The sequence below is a fragment of the Hyla sarda genome, chromosome 5 (assembly GCF_029499605.1).
Source record: "Hyla sarda isolate aHylSar1 chromosome 5, aHylSar1.hap1, whole genome shotgun sequence".
NCBI classification, from domain to species: domain Eukaryota; kingdom Metazoa; phylum Chordata; class Amphibia; order Anura; family Hylidae; genus Hyla; species Hyla sarda.
Genome location: NC_079193.1, coordinates 287212364 through 287229081, shown reverse-complemented (window position 1 = coordinate 287229081; position 16718 = coordinate 287212364). Strand labels below are relative to the sequence as shown.

Sequence of the window (16718 nt, the reverse complement as noted above, 5' to 3'; positions counted from 1 at the left end):
ACAGAATAAAGAAAACATATAATTTTATCGTAAATTGTACAGCGTGAAAACGAAACCTTTCAAAATTTGATAAATTGCGGTTTTCTTTTTCATTTCCCCACTCAAATAGTATTTTTTTTTTATTTCGCCATACATTTTAATGTTAAAATGAGTTATGTCATTACAAAGGACAACTGGTCGTGCAAAAAACAAGCCCTCATATAAGAGTTATGATTTTTAGAAGGTGAGGAGGAAAAAACGTTGCATGCTGGGAGCTGTTGCTAAGCAACAACAAGAGGCTGTCAATCTCCTCCAAATGCTGCTCCACGCCACTGTACACAGGTCAGTCCCTCGTCGTCGTCGCTGCCGCTCGGATCGGGGTCCCCAGCTGCCAGGGTCAACTTCCCGCACCCGCTCACGTCCTCCGGAAGAGGGGCGGAGCGGGTTGCGGCAGCGACACCCGCAGCAGGTGCCCTGATTGGTCGGCCGGTAAGCCGGCCGACGAATCAGGGCGATCGTGAGGTGGCACCAGTGCCACCTCACCCCTGCTGGCTATGGCTGTTCGGGGCTGTCAGAGACGGCCCCGAACAGCCTGTAATTCTGGGTCACCGGGTCACTGGAGACCCGATTGACCTGGAATCGCCGCAGATCGCTGGACTGAATTGTCCAGCGATCTGCGGCCATCGCCGACATTGGGGGCCATAATGACCCCCCTGGGCGATATGCCGCAATGCCTGCTGAACGATTTCAGCAGGCATCCGGCTCCGGTCCCCAACCGGCTAGCGGTGGGGACCGGATTTCCCATGGGTGTATGTATACGCCCTCGGTCCTTAAGGACTCGGAATGCAGGGCGTATCCATATGCCCTGTGTCCTGAAGAGGTTAAATCAACTGGTGCCAGAAAGTTAAACAGATTTTGTAAATTACTTCTATTTAAAAATCTTAATCCTTCCAGTACTTATCAGCTGCTGTATGTTCCAGAATAAGTTGTATTTCTTACTGGAGTTCATTTCAGTCTGACTACTGTGCTCTCTCCCGTGTCTGGAACTGTCCAGAGCAGAAGAGGTTTGCTATGGGGATTTTCTTGTACTCTGGACAGTTCTTGACATGGACAGAGGTGTCAGCAGAGAGCACTGTGGTCAGACTAGAAAGAATTCCAAAAAGAAATACAACTTTCTGTGGAGCATACAGCAGCTAAGTACTGTAGGATTAAGATTTTTAATAGAAGTCATTTTCAAATCTGTTTAACTTTTTGGCACCAGTTGATTAAAAAAAATGTAAGCTGTTTTCAGCAGCTCTCTTAAAGAATGAATTGAGTGTGCAACATGCATGTACGATACACCTGGGGTCACCACTCTCGAGGTCACTGGTGGTTCGACTGCTGTAGATAGTGAATAACGTTGTCATATGGGAAAATCCCCTCTAAACAGATACAAAAAAAAAAAAAATATGCGCAATCCACTGATGGTCTTTTGTTAAATTAAGGTTCTGGCAATTTTATTTTTAAATTTGTATTTCAGTTCCAATTTTTACAGTTTTTTTTTTCTTTTCCTCAGACATTGCAGCAAAAGGAAGAGGAGAATAAGCGATTAAATCTGAGACTGGTGAGAAATAACATATTATTCCAGACAATACTCTTCTCTTTCGCGGTTTCATGCAAGTACTCTTAAATAATGATAGCAAATAAAATTTGCATCTCTGTAAAAATAGTAAAACATGTCTCCTACAACAAGGCTTTGTTCACATCTCTGGGGAAAAAAGGACTGGATAATAGGAAAGTGGGAAATGCATTAGGGCCCTGCTCCTCTCTCTAATCTTCCTTATGTTGACAATACAGAAAATCTCTTAAAGGGCTACTCCGCCCCTTGACATCTCTTATCCAACCCGGCACCTTGGCATAAATGTTCAGAACGCCAACTGTGCTAGGCTTTGGGCAGCCGTAGTTGTCACACCCCTTCCATTAATGTGTATGGGAGGGGGCGTGCATCTGTGAATTACTTGGGTGCAGGGCCAAGAATCGCGGTTCCACGATCAGACATCTTATCCCCTATTCTTTGTATAGGGGATAAGATGTCTAGGAGCGGAGTACCACTTTAAGGTCCTGCTGCTCCTCCAGAGGTGATGGATTTCAGAAATGGGTATGCCAGAGGGAACTGAAGCTTACCTGTAGCAGCTGTAGTTCAGCTGATTTATGGTTGTATTACTGCCCAGGACAACAAATGCATGCAGTTTTACCACTTATTTTTATAGCTTTGCAATGCCTGTTTTCTGCACAGTTTATGCCGGTAAACAGCTGTTATCTACACTCCTTGATTAAAATTAAATGATCATACCAAGAGAGAGTTGTTGGAATTAAAGTTGTAATGACTGGATAAGTTTATTGGGGAAAACTGTACAAGTAAAAGGAGTAGCTAGTACCCTGTTGTGCCACCTCTAGCCTGGTAACAAGATACTATATGAAGACTTAAAGGTTGTCAGACAGTGTCATAAAGCAGCAGGAAACGCTAGCAGAATGCTTGGATGTATAGGGAGAGGTATAAGCAGTAGAAAGAGAGAAGTGTTCATGCCGCTGTACAGATCACTGGTGAGACCTCACTTGGAGTATTGTGCACAGTACTGGAGGCCGTATCTCCAAAAGGATATAGATACTCTAGAGAGAGTTCAGAGAAGATACTAAACTAGTACATGGATTGCTGGATAAAACTTATCAGAAAGGTTAAAGGACCTTAACATGTATAGAAGAAAGACAAGACAGAGGGGATATGATAGAGACTTTTGTATACATAAAGGGAATCAACACGGTAAAGAAGGGAAGTATTTTTAAAAGAAGAAAAACTACCACAAGAGGACATAGTTTTATATTACAGGGGCAAAGGTTTAAAAGTAATATCAGGAAGTATTACTTTACTGAGAGAGTAGTGGATGCATGGAATAGCCTTCCTGCAGAAGTGGTCACTGCAAATACAGTGTAGGAGTGGTGGTGAAGGGGTACTCCATTGGAAAACATTATTTTCTTTTTTTCAACTGGTGCCAGAAAGTTAAACAGATTTGTAAATTACTTCTATTTAAAAATCTTAAACCTTTCAGCTCCACCGAAGGTTCTTTTCTTTTTGAATTTATTTTCTGTCTGGACAGAGTGCTCTCCGCTGACACCACTGTCCATGTCAGGAACTTTCCAGAGCAGGAGTAAATCCTCATAGCAAACCTCTCCTGCTCTGGACAGTTCCTAACATGGACAGAGGTGTCAACAGAGAGCACTGTGGTCAGACAGAACAGAACTACACAACTTAATCTGGTGCATACAGCAGCTGGTAAGTACTGGAAGGATTGAGATTTTTAAATAGAATTCATTTACAAATCACAGTAAGACCAGAAAGAAACACTATCCGGCACTGCTGTGCACGGAGTGAACAAAAACCGCAAATGGGTGTAGTGTGAATAGGGTCCTAGGGGTGGTGCTCAATCTCACAGAAAATGGCAAAAATCTTCCAATAGTACATTGTAAAGGAAAAGATGGCACTCACCCGCTTCAAAGGACTTATAAAGGTGAGTTTAATGCGAGCTTGTCACCCAAAGTGCATGTGCATAGCAGGAAACAGCATACATGATGGTCTCATGAAGCACGGAGGTGCGAGACAACTGTAACCTGCACGCCGGGTCTCCCGGCGTCCTTGCCTGCCTTTACCTGCCTGTATGCTGTTTCCTGCTATGCACATGCACTTTGGATGACAAGCTCGCATTAAACTCACCTTTAGAAGTCCTTTGAAGCGGGTGAGTGCCATCTTTTCCTTTACAATGTACTAATTTACAAATCAGTTTAACTTTCTGGCACCAACTGATTAAAAACATTTTTTTCCCACCGGAGTAGCCCTTAAAGCTTGCATGGGATAGGTATAAGGCTATCCATTATACAATATAAGGACTATTCATAGTATTCAGAATATTGGGCAGACTAGATGGACCAAATGGTTCTTATCTGCCGACACATTCTGCATTTCTAAGTTTCTATACGGTTATATATGAAGACATTGAAGTTTTATATGACATCCTGAAGATCCTGCACACTCATAGGTTTCTGTAGCGGGCTCACCATAAAGGATCATTCTCGCAACCGGGCAGGCCAAGGAAGTGTTGCAATCTGGCAGACATTTCTGGGAAACTCTTACTGTGTGTGGCTGAGCATTATCCCAATTAAAAATCCCAGTTGGAAGTCATGAGAGGCAACACATGTGACAGCATGATGTCCTGTACGTAACTCAGATTATCATACCAGCAATTGGGTCAATGTGTTGCTTCACAGAAAAGGCAGGCTTTAAGTGCTTACCATGAGGCTTCCATTCTCGCACCCAACTATTGCCTGATACCAAACAGAACCTGGATTAATTGCTAAAGATAAGGTTCCAGCCTGTAGGAGTCCAGGTTTCTCATTCACAGCTCCACTGCAGTTGGTGGCTGGCTGTTAATGGCAGGACATATAATGGGTGTCGTGACACCAAATCACCTCTGCTAAGCACTGGGAACCGATTAAACACCCCTCCGTACTGTTGGTCTGTCTGGGCCATCCTGATCCTGTTCACCTTGTTTGTGTACCCTTATGTAACTACTGCTCCCAACACCTTAACAGCTTGATCAGAACAGCCTAGACGGCAGACAATTCCACGGAATGATGATCCTGCTTCTCTCAGTCTAATGATGTACCCCCTCTTAAAGTGAGTCAACTGGGCAAGATGTCTTTGAGTGCATGGTGAAGGAATGTCTAGCAGTCCCATAGGTTGCCTCTCATAGCATGGTTCAAGGCAGTAGAGGAACTAATTTTATGTCTTCTTGCAGCAAGACCCAATCTCTAATCAGATCCCACCTGTAATCTTTACATAGAAATTACTGCATGCAAAGGTTTGCAGAAATCCTGCACATATTTGTAGTACATCTGCACACTGTTGGGCTCTCTGGCCATGCTGCAACTGCGGAACAGCTGAAATGTGGCTGCAACATAAGCCCTTTTTAATCCATATTTTCATAAAGGCAAAACAAATGCACAATTTTTATCTCCCATTGATGTCGGTGTGGAATGTTAAAAAAAAAAAACAATGCTGAAAAAGAAGTGCCTTGTCACTTCTAAAAAGTGGTTCAGATTAGAAGCATACTGTACAATAAAGCATGCCATATCACAGAAAAACAATGCTTATATATGTTACTTACTTCGTCATTCATTTTATTACATGTCTTTTTTTTTTTATCTGTCTAGCTTCTGTATTTGTCTTACAAATCCCTCTGTTCTGCTGCTCACTAATTCTAAAATCCACTGCTCAGGAAGGGGCGAGTCCATCCTCACTCACCATGCATTCACTTCCTCTCTAAATCTGCTGTGCAGTGCTGGGTCTCATCATCCAGTTACTGCAGGCTGCTCTGTTACCCTCTCCTCTCTGTGTTCAGAGTCTGATAGACAGGACAGGAGTGAGCGCAGAGGAGTGATACTCTAGCCCCTCACTTTCTTGTCTTTATTCCTGCCTGTGCTCCAGCTGGGATAAAGATGATCCTGCAGCTAGAGAGGATGATGTTCTGGATGATATGGGGATCCCTAATGGTGTTTTTTTTATAAGCCATGGTTTCCATAAAAAGGATAACAACATTTATGGACATTTATCAACGGGTTTAGTCAGGTTTTCTTTACTATAATTGTCGCAAAATTGTCGTAACTGCAACTACACGATTTTTCGTGCGACATTTTGACTGGAAAGCGAGAAAAGCAAGTTTTCCTAAAATTTACTATGTAGTAATAATTTTAAAATGGACTACGGGTAGTCAGGTATTTATTAACTGCGACAGTCGCAACTGCGCAAAAAAAAGTTGCAACAGCGTTAAAAATTGACTAAATTTACTCCAGCTCAAACATGGAGCAGAAAAAGCTACTACCAAAGTAAAAAAGGAAAAATTGCTTACGTGAAAGAAAATTATCAACAGGCTGAAACCAGTTGATAAATACGTCGCACATAAGCAAAAAAAAAGTAAGGAAAAAATTACTTAAAAAAAAGAATACATAAGCAAACATTGGTAAATGTCCCTCATTATTTTATATTAGTATATTAGAAAGGTTAATGTTTTGCCAAGATGTACAACATATAAAAAGTTTTTGAACCTGACAGTGCCCACTTAAAATCAATGGGATTCAAGTAGAGATATGAAAATTATCGACATTCACCCATAAATTGTGAATTAAAACATCTAATCATTAATGGTTCATTCTAAAAATATGCTCTGTTTCAATGAGGGGGGGGGGGGAGTCGGTGGTCAGCATTGGGCTGACTAACTGGTGGAGAGGCTTCCCCCACTGTACTAGAGCATATTTTAAGAACGAACCATTAAAGTTTAGACGTTTTAATTGACAATTTACGGGTGAATGTTGCTAATTTTCATATCTCTCCCATTTAATTGCTTTGCATGCTGTATTTGGTCTAATGAATTCAGTCATGCTGATTTTAAGGTGTTTTTTTAGAGCGTTTTTTACATACATGTCCTAACATAAGTTAACAGAATCAGATTGTAGTAGTTGATGTTATTCATTATGTTTCTGTTTTATTTCTGGTTCCCTGATATGCTGGAAAGAGTACAGTATCTCTGACTTTTCTCATATCACACTGTGTTTCTTCCTCCTATTTGGCATACTTTATCTCATAATCTGTTTTCAATCTTAAATCTCTTCATATTTGTGCTAAAGCCTAAAGCAACTCAAATTCATCTTACATTTACTTACGCTGTCTAAATAATGGAATGTGAAACATTTTCACCCTAAAAATATTAAACTTAGTTGATATTCAGTTGCTAGCTCCTTCTTTTACCCTAAAGGGGTGTGAAGTATTCTGTGTAAATTATATAATTGAATTATATAATTCACTGGTGAACCAATTGCCTCTGTATTACACCAGTTGGTTATGACAGTGAGGGGAATTTATCAAATCATTTAGACTGCTTTTTTGCCTTAATTTGTTTTATGAAAAGTCGCAGGCTGGCCTCGTGCGACATTTTCTGTGACATTTCATTTAGAATGTGTACGTTTCATTTCATTGAAGTGTTCTTATTAAAGAGGTATTCCAAACTGTTGTGAACACTGGAGCCGGCACTGGGAGCTCGTGAAATCATAACCACGCCCCCTCCCATAGTCTTGCATTGAGGGTGTGGGGGCGCGATGTCTTGAGGAGGCGGGGCTATGATGTCACAAGCTTCCGGCTCCAGCATTCAGAACAGTTTGTTCCAAACGCTGAGCAGCGGAGTATCCCTTTAAGAGCACTTTGTGCTGTGATCACTGATTTATCATGTGCAACTTTTTGTGAAATGTCCCCCAAAAGACGTACGGGACAGATTAACCCTGCCCTATAGAACTATCGAAACGGCTCTATTCGACAATTGAATCAAACGTCACACGGACCTTAAAGGGGTATTCCAGGCAAAAACTTTTTTTTACATATCAACTGGCTCCAGAAAGTTAAACAGATTTGTAAATTACTTCTATTAAAAAGTCTTAATCCTTTCAGTACTTATGAGCTTCTGAAGTTAAGGTTGTTCTTTTCTGTCTAGGTCCTCTCTGATGACACCTGTCTCGGGGAACGCCCAGTTTAGAAGCAAATCCCAATAGCAAACCTCTTCTAAACTGGGCGTTTCCCGAGACAGGTGTCATCAGAGAGGACTTAGACAGAAAAGAACAACCTTAACTTCAGAAGCTCATAAGTACTGAAAGGATTAAGACTTTTTAATAGAAGTAATTTACAAATCTGTTTATCTTTCTGGAGCCAGTTGATATATAGAAAAAAGTTTTTGCCTGGAATACCCCTTTAAGGTCCGTGTGACGTTTGATTCAATTGTCAAACTGTCACCACTTCTCTGCTACATTTAACCAGAATGAAGTAGAACAGTTCTATGGGGATTCTTCAAAGTCTGTGCCCCTTTTGGTAAATTTGGCGCACGTCCGCCACTTTCTCCGTGACATTTGATCTCTTAAGCATTCAAAACTCACACTAGTCTTCGTAAATGTCCCTCGGTATTCCTGGTCTGTAAACTTATCAGTGTTTCTAAACTAATTCTACAGTTCTTCCTATGTAAGTAAGACACCGTCGTATATGGTGAGCTGGTCAAAGTACGATGAGTTATTTATTCAGCAGGATAGTCATTCGACAGCTTATAGCATATCTCACTACCTAGTGTTTGCCAACTTGATAGACACAGGATTGACAGAGAATAACAAACAGTATTATATTCAAAATTTAGATTACAAAACAATTATATAATTCTATGTTTATATAATATTGCAATTGCTGACTTTGTATGAATGTTGTATGCCTACTAGAAGTAGTTTTTTTTTTTTTTTTACATAAACCCAGTCATATGACTTAAATCATCTGCAAATGTTATTGATTTTTGCCTAAGGGAAAACTACATAAGTGACTTAATGTCAAAATATGTAACTGGTCCTGACCTCTTGTAAGGGTATACTCATTTACTCCTTCTATTTCTGTTCTTTCTTCTTATAAAGCCTCTGGATCCCATTTGCACATAATGTATTAAAGAAAAGCAACTAAAGATAAGCAACTAATGCATTTGGGAAGTTTAAGACCCTCTCACTTTTTTTGTCATGTTGGCCACATAATTTTGCACTCCGTGTCCCATAAGGACAAAGTGTAAACAGAATTTTAGAATCTCTTGCAAATTTATTTAAAAGGAAACACTAAAATTCTGCATGAGCATGTGTACAGTGGACCCTCAAGTTGCAGTATGAATTGGTTCCAGCATGACCATTGTATGTTGAAACCAGATCTCAAAAACTGGTAATTTGTTCTGAAGTCCCAAAATGTCATTGGAAAATAGGAAAAAAAAAAGTGAGGATTTAAGACAAATAAGTAGATAACTAATACAGATAAAGCAAGTTCTTACAAATTAAAGCAAGAAAGAGCTACTGGGAGCTGAAAATCACTGTCTATCTAGAGGACAGGACCTTCTTCAGGGTCCTGTACAGTACATGCAATGTCCTAAAAAATTAAAATGGAGTTGCGCCTACCCGGTTTCCAAAGGATCAGCTAACCCTGGCACAGGTAAAGAGTAGTACAGAACCTGTAGTACCTCCCTTTACCGTAGGGACCTAATAACTATGTATAAATATATCAGGGGACAGCTCAGAGATCTCTCCCATTACTTATTTATACCCAGGACTGTATCTATAACAAGGGGGCATCCTCTACGTTTAGAGGAAAGAAGGTTTCTACACCACCACTGATGGGGGTTCTTTACTGTAAGAGCAGTGAGACTGGAACTCTCTCCCAGAGGAGGTGGTCATGGTGAACTCAGTAAAAAGAGTTCAGAAAAGGCCTTGACACATTTTTGGAGAGTAATAACATTACAGGTTATGGATACTAGATTTATAGGGACAGAATGTTGAGCCAGGGATTTATTCTGACTGCCATATTAGGAATTTTTCCTCTAGTATGAGTTTTTTTTTCCTTCCTCTGGATCAACTCAGTAGGGACCCATTAGGGATATATGTTGAACTTGATGGACTCTGGTCTTTTTTCAACCGTATGAACATTGTTACTATGCACGTGAGTAATACAGGTGCCCATTCTGATTGGTCGGTTCTTCCAGCTATTGACACCTTTGGCAGATCTGGACTGTCCATAGCATTGCATGTTGAAGTATGGTTTCAAGTTACATTGGTCTAGAAGACCATTATATGTTGAAAATATTGTAAGTTGAGGAAACACTGTATTCAGACTTTTTGCTATGACAGGTGAAATTTAGCTCTGGGGTCTCCTATGTCTCTTGATCACCTTGACTGGAGTCACCCTTGGGAAACTTAGGTGACTGGACATGATTTGGAACGACACAGCCCTGTCTATATAAGGTCTCACAGCTGACAATTCATAGCAAAAACTGAATCGTGAGATTGAAAGAACTGCCTGTAGAGATCAGAGACACTATTGTGTGGAGTCACAGATCTGGAGTTTCTGCCGTACGGAAAGTCCCCAAGAGCACAGTGGGCTATGTCTATTAAAAAAAAATAATAGGTACCGGTATATAAATTACCTAAGTTTCCACAGAGGCCGTCATGAACCAGTAGAGCAACTCCCTTCATGTCCAGTGGCATATTTTGTAGGTAAGGTTCTGTATGTACTATTTATATAGTGGTATATCTCCTGTTATTTTCTTTATATTGTGACACATGGATTGGATTCAGGTAGTGTTGCTTTTATTCTATTTATTTTTACATAAATGTTACATTTTACTTAGTTCACTGTGTGATTCCCAAATCATTCCGTGGATCCTGTAAAACCAGAAGACCTGCTACCAGCATTAACAGAGTTTTACTAGGGAGCATTGTCATCATTTAACCGTGGTTGAAAGTCTATGGGTGTTTCTCAATAGCTATAGAGCATTCATATTTTTTGAGTAAGCTAAAACAACAATTTTGTGATTAGTCTAGAAATAGGAAGCCTTTTAGTGATAGACACAAGTACAGTTAAAAGGAGTTGGCCCACTAATTCCATTCATGACCTATCCACAAACAGTAAATGTATGATCTCATATGGTCAACCACTGGGATCCCAACCAATCAAGAAACTGGCAATCCAGCTGTACTCAGACGTCATTGTGCACAATACTGCTCTAACTCACACAGGGCACGTCACTGTGGGAGGTAGGCTGTGTGTGTGAGGTCAGGGTGTTTTTTTTTTTTTTTTTTTTTACAGGGTGGGCACCATAAACACCTTAACCTTTCTTTAAAGGAGAATTCCGGTAAAAGGTGAAAAAAATAATGTTTTTCAAATAAACTGGTGCCAGAAGTGTGAACAGATTTGTAAAGGAAACAACAATAGAAAATGTAGGTGCACTCACTGCAAGGTAATGACTGTCGCATCTCGGTGTCCGGTATCGGGTAGCCGGGTCACGGCATTCAGCGCTGGTGTATGGTGGCGCTCAGAGGCGACGCCGGCAGTTTCGCACAAAAGTGCATGCTTCTTCCGGCCTCGCAGAAGAAGCACGCACTTTTGTGCGAAACTGCTGGCGTTGCCTCTGAGCACCACCATACACCAGTGCCGAATGCCGTGACCTGGCTACCCGATACCGGACACCGAGATGCGACAGTCGTTACCTTGCGGTTTGTATTGTTGTTCTATTTGATACTTTATCTCTTGTACTTGCACCCCGCAGGAGACTGTTATTGAAGGTCACTGCAGACCTCGCTGCAGACTCCATCAGGTGATATAGTTCCCCCATGTGTGCTCTCCCTACACTTCCAAGTTGAGATTTGTAAATTACTTCTATTTATCTTAACCCTTTCAGTACTTATCAGCTGCTGTATGCTACAGATATACTGCAGAGAAATTTGATAAGTTCTTTTCAGTCTGACCACAGTGCTCTCTGCTGACACCTCTGTCCGTGTCAGGAACTGTCCAGAGCAGGAGAGGTTTTCTATGGGGGTATGCTTCTAATTTGGACAGTTTATGACACAGACAGAGGTGTCAGCATAGAGCACTGTTGTCAAACTGGAAAGAACTACACACTTTTCTATGTAGTATACAGCAGCTGATAAGTACTGGAAGGATTAAGATTTTGAAATAGAAGTAATTTACAAATCTGTTTGACTTTCTGGCACAAGTTGATTTGAAAACATTTGTTTTCCACTTGTTTCCCCTGGAGTTCCCTTTTAACACCTATCCTGTGGCTAGGTGATAATGCTGTTAGTGAGCCAACCCCTTTAAAGGGATACTCCGCCCCTAGACATCTTATCCCCAATCCTAAGGATAGATGATAAGAGGTCTAGGGACTGAGTACCCCTTTAAGACTTCATCTTAGTTTTAGTTTCAATTTATTATGAAAGCCAGAGCACCCTGCCGGATCTGTGATAAGACAGATAACTGTGAAACTAGTGGACCTCAATGACATACAGTAGGGTTTCCTTTGTGAGGTCCACCAGTTTGACAGGAAAAGTAATGCTCCATGCGGAGCTGTTACAGCTGTCAAGTGTAACTGAGATGGTGGCAAAGCCTTCAACACAAATGTGACCAGAACCTGATACATCTTTGGTTTGTTACCAGTATTTGCTAGTGAAACAGCAAATTGCAGAGAGGTCTGAGAAAATGATGAAAGTTTCTAAACCCTGTGAAATTTCTTTAGGAAAAGAACCCCTTGACCTATATCAATCATATAGAAGTAATAGCAACAAGAATTTAAAGGATTTGTGTGTAATTTACATGAACTGAACATCGAGTCTCTGATGCTGTAAATATTCTGCAGCATTATATTTCATGTGTATACTGCATTGTCTCACGTAATCCTCCTACCAGACAGTGAGTTCAAATATAGGCTGACTTGCATTTCCATACTAATATTTGCACTTCTTGCGACCTGTGTAGAAAAAAAACAGAATTGTTACATTAAAGGTTAAGCTAAACATTTTATTGCACACATTTGAATCTAATATTTGACTTTTTTGTCATGTTTTAGATGTCCCAGAGCTTGTCATCTGTTTCTTCAAGGCATTCTGAGAAAATTGCAATTCGAGAGTAAGTTTTTTTTTTTTTCTGTCTATAAGAAAAAAAGAACGGTATGCCTTTTATATGCTCTAAAATATTAATCCTATCTTCCATAGTTTTTTCCCCTATTTCTGTTAACTTGGAGAGTAAAATATCATTATAGAGGACCCGTGGCCTGTTTCACAAACATCAGTCATCATCATCTATGTTGAGCCGTCACTCCACTAATTTGGACTTTTTATTAATATATTTTTTTTTGTTTCTGTCCCTTATGGACATCGTTGTAGTCTATTTATTGGGCAGTCACCTCTGCTCTGAACTGCGGTGTGAACCTGAGCACTCTTCCTGTTGAGAACACCCAGTTAACAGTATAAGTGGTCACCGAAGTAAATAGCGCAAGTATCTTATGAATAGGGGAAAGGGGGCTAGAAAAAAAAAAGTACAGAATCTGTGGCGCAATGGCTTGACATCGAGGTTTTTCTTAGAATTTTATTGAGAATTTATCAGGAAATTATGCTAGTTACAAAGATTCAGTGGGTAGTACTATCATTTTGCATATGCCATACTTGTCCGGCCCTGCAACAGCAGCACTCTACCTGCTTGGCTACTTCTCTTGTGTACTCCCTGTCAAGCAAGGTTCTGAGCGGTCAGACCTCTACCGATTAGAAGAACAAGCCGGGAGAAATTTGCGCTCAGCGCATTCTTCTCCCATCTTCATGTCGTGTTCAAGGCAAACTCGCCATTTAAGTCTATTAGTGTGTCTCAATCACATGAAACAGGCAGGGGGGGGGGGGTGGAGGCTAGGGGGATGTGGCATTCAGGGAGGGGAATGCACAACAGCTTGGCCTTCTCCTAGTTCGTTCTCCGGATCAGCGGAGGGCTATACACTCAGACCTTTGCTGATCAAAGCTTCTTACATGTTGGTAGGACATGTCAAAATGTTTTCCTAATGACAATTACTCTTAAACATAATGGGAGAATAATATATCCCTGAGCTCCATAGACTTAGAATTGAGGTCTTCACCTACAAGCGGTTGTATAGAGTGTTGAGCTGGGGAGTGATCCACACGGCCGCGCTCTTTACCCAGCTATATTCAACGCTCAAAGGGAATCCTAGCACTAAGATCCCAACCAACTTAACCTTTGACGCATCAATGCGACGTGTTAAAAGTTAATTTACATGACTGTAAAAATTTTAAATGAAGGCCGTCATTACTACTTTACTGAAATGCATGTCAAAATGTAAACTAGTGATCCACATAAAAGGCTAAGTTGCAAAAGAGCTGTTCACAGCCGTATTTCCTTATGATGCTGTCAGTTCAGGTCATTAGACCCGTGATTAGGCCAGGGTGTCTTTGACTGAAATCAATCATAAACATCTTTTTACTTATACTGCATTAGGAATATGGAAAAAGTGGTCCCCTTCTGTAGTAACTAAAGCAGAAATCCTAATCTTTCATCACCGTTTGCTCTCCACAAATGCAGTCCTGTCATAAAATCAATGAGTATGCGCATATATATATATATATATATATGTGGTGTTCCTCTCCCAGAGGAAAATACTTGACCCCTTTAGCTAGTCACAGGTCTCTCATCCTCAGCCAAGCCAGAACACCCTGCTCTGTACTGACGTGGGGAATGCATCCCAAAACAGCTGTCTGCAGATGGGCCCTCTCCCCTTCTGGGGAGAATTCTGGCTTGGCAAAAATCCCTTTCAGATTCTGAGACTTTATAACTGGAGCCAGAGCTGATCTTAGGGCACGCTATCTGAGAAGGGGGTGTCATGAGTTACTTTGCATATTCCTTACCCAGAAAGCCCACGGAGTGCTAATGGCCTTTTTGAATCTCCGTTTTACACCGGAAGCAGTGTTCTTCTCCCTGAGGAAAATGCTTGACCTCTTATATATATATATATATATATATATATATATATATATATATATATAAAGTCATGGCCGTAAATGTTGGCACCCCTGAAATCTTTCTAGAAAATGAAGTATTTCTCACAGAAAAGGATTGCAGTAATACATGTTTTGCTATACACACATTTATTCCATTTGTGTATATTGGAACTAAACCAAAAAAGGGAGGAAAAAAAAGCAAATTGGACATAATATCACACCAAACTTCGAAAATGGTCTGGACAAAATGATTAGCACCCTTAACTTAATATTTGGTTGCACACCCTTTGAAAAAAGTTACTGAAATCAGTAATTTCCTATAACCATCAATAAGCTTCTTATACCTCACAGTCGGAATGTTGGACCACTTTACCTTTGCAAACTGCTCCAGATGTCTCTTATTGGAAGGGCGCCTTTTCCCAACAGCAATTTTTAGATTTATTCACAGGTGTTCAATGATATTTAGATCTGAATTCATTGCTGGCCACTTCAGAACTCTCCAGCACTTTTTTGCCATCCACTTTGGGGTGCTTTTTGACATATGTTTGGGTCATTGTCCTGCTGGAAGACACAAGATCTCGGACCCAAACCCAGCTTTCTGACACTGGGCTGTACAGTGCGACCCAAAATCCATTGGTAATCCTCAGATTTCATGATGCCTTGCACACATTCAAGGCACCCAGTGCCAGAGGCAGCAAGACAATCCTAAAACATCATTGAACCTCCACCATATTCTCACTGTAGATACTGTGTTCTTTTCTTTGGGCCTCATTCCTTTTTCGGTAGACAGTAGAATTATGTGCTTTACCAAAAAGCTCTATCTTGGTCTCATCTGTCCAAAAGATGTTTTCCCAGAAGGATATTGGCTTACTCAAGTTCATTTTGGCAAAATGTAGTCTTGCTTTTTTAAGTCTCTGTGTCAGCAGTGGGGTCCTCCTGGGTCTCTTGCCATAGCGTTTCATTTCATTTAAATGTCGATGGATAGATTGCTCTGACACTGATGCTCCCTGAACCTGCAGGGCAGCTTTAATATCTTTGAAACTTGTTTGGGGCTGCTTATCCACCATAAGGACTATCCTACGTTGACACCTTTCATCAATTTTTCCCTTCCGTCCATGCCCAGGGAGATTAGCTACAGTGTCATGGGTTGCAAACGTCTTCATAAATGTTGCGCACTGTGGACAAAGGTGCATCACATGCTTGAAACGATCTTATTTTTCCACAATTTTGAAAGGGTGCCAATAATTTTGTCCAGCCCAGTTTTGGAGTTTGGTGTGACATTATGTCCAATTTGCTTTTTTTCCTCCTTTTTTGGTTTAGTTCCAATACACATAAAGGGAAAAAAAACATGTATAGCAAAACATGTGTTACTGCAATCCTTTTCTGTGAGAAATACTTCATATGCTAGAAGTATTTTAGGGGTGCCAACATTTACAGCCATGACTATAGACATATATATATATATATATATATATATATATATTAGGGATCGACCGATTATCGGTTTGGCCGATATTATCGGCCGACAATCACGATTTTGGGCATTATCGGTACCGGCAATTACCTTGCTGATAATGCCCGCACCGCCCCACCACACCGCGTCGCACACCGCCCCGGCCCCATACGCACCGTCAGTGCGCACAGTGACAGCTCAGGAGGATGCCACCCGAGCCAGATGTAGAGTGGAACAGGTCATTATAAAACCGGGGATGGGGGAGGCAATGGGGCCAGGGCAGTGCGGTGGGGGGTGCGACGCGGCGCGGTGGGGCAGGTAGGGGGAGCGGTGGGGGGGTCGGTTGCGGTGATAGGACTCAGGACCCCCGGACAGTCAGGGGGAGAGAAGCGGGTGGCAGCGGCGCTCTATGGCACCCCAAAAGCCACTGCAGTTCATTAATTTAAAGCGCCCGCTTTAAGTCAATGATCTGCAGTGGTGTCGCGGGGGGATAAATAACCGATAACTTATACCGGAATATCGGTATAAATTATCGGCTATCGGCCCTAACCTCCACAGATTATCGGTATCTGCCCTAAAAAAACTATATCGGATGATCCAGCATCAATTATGATTGTTCACTAGGGTGCTAAGTGTAATCTAGAATGGAAGTAATAACTATGAGTAAGATTTCACTATTTTCTTAAATGCATGATAAAATTAAAGGGATTGTCTTATTACAGTCAACTTCTATATATTTGCTATATATGTAGGATCATGCAAAAGCAAAATGGTTCTAAACATTTAATTAATGCCTGTTACAAAATGTCTTTGTAAGAATACAAATGTTTATAACATATACAGTCATAATGTGCAAGCAATATTAGGGCTC

General features: G+C 41.0%; 1 protein-coding gene across 3 annotated transcripts in view; it reads left to right on the top strand.

Annotated features, from left to right (window-relative positions):
* The window catches only part of RB1CC1 (RB1 inducible coiled-coil 1), a 153615-nt gene that overhangs the window by 122013 nt on the left and 14884 nt on the right, over nt 1-16718 (top strand). For all 3 annotated transcript variants that reach the window (XM_056521914.1, XM_056521912.1, XM_056521913.1), the window contains exons 19-20: nt 1535-1582; nt 12465-12523. In XM_056521914.1, coding sequence (XP_056377889.1) covers nt 1535-1582; nt 12465-12523 — 107 coding nt within the window. The remainder of the gene's footprint in view (nt 1-1534; nt 1583-12464; nt 12524-16718) is intronic.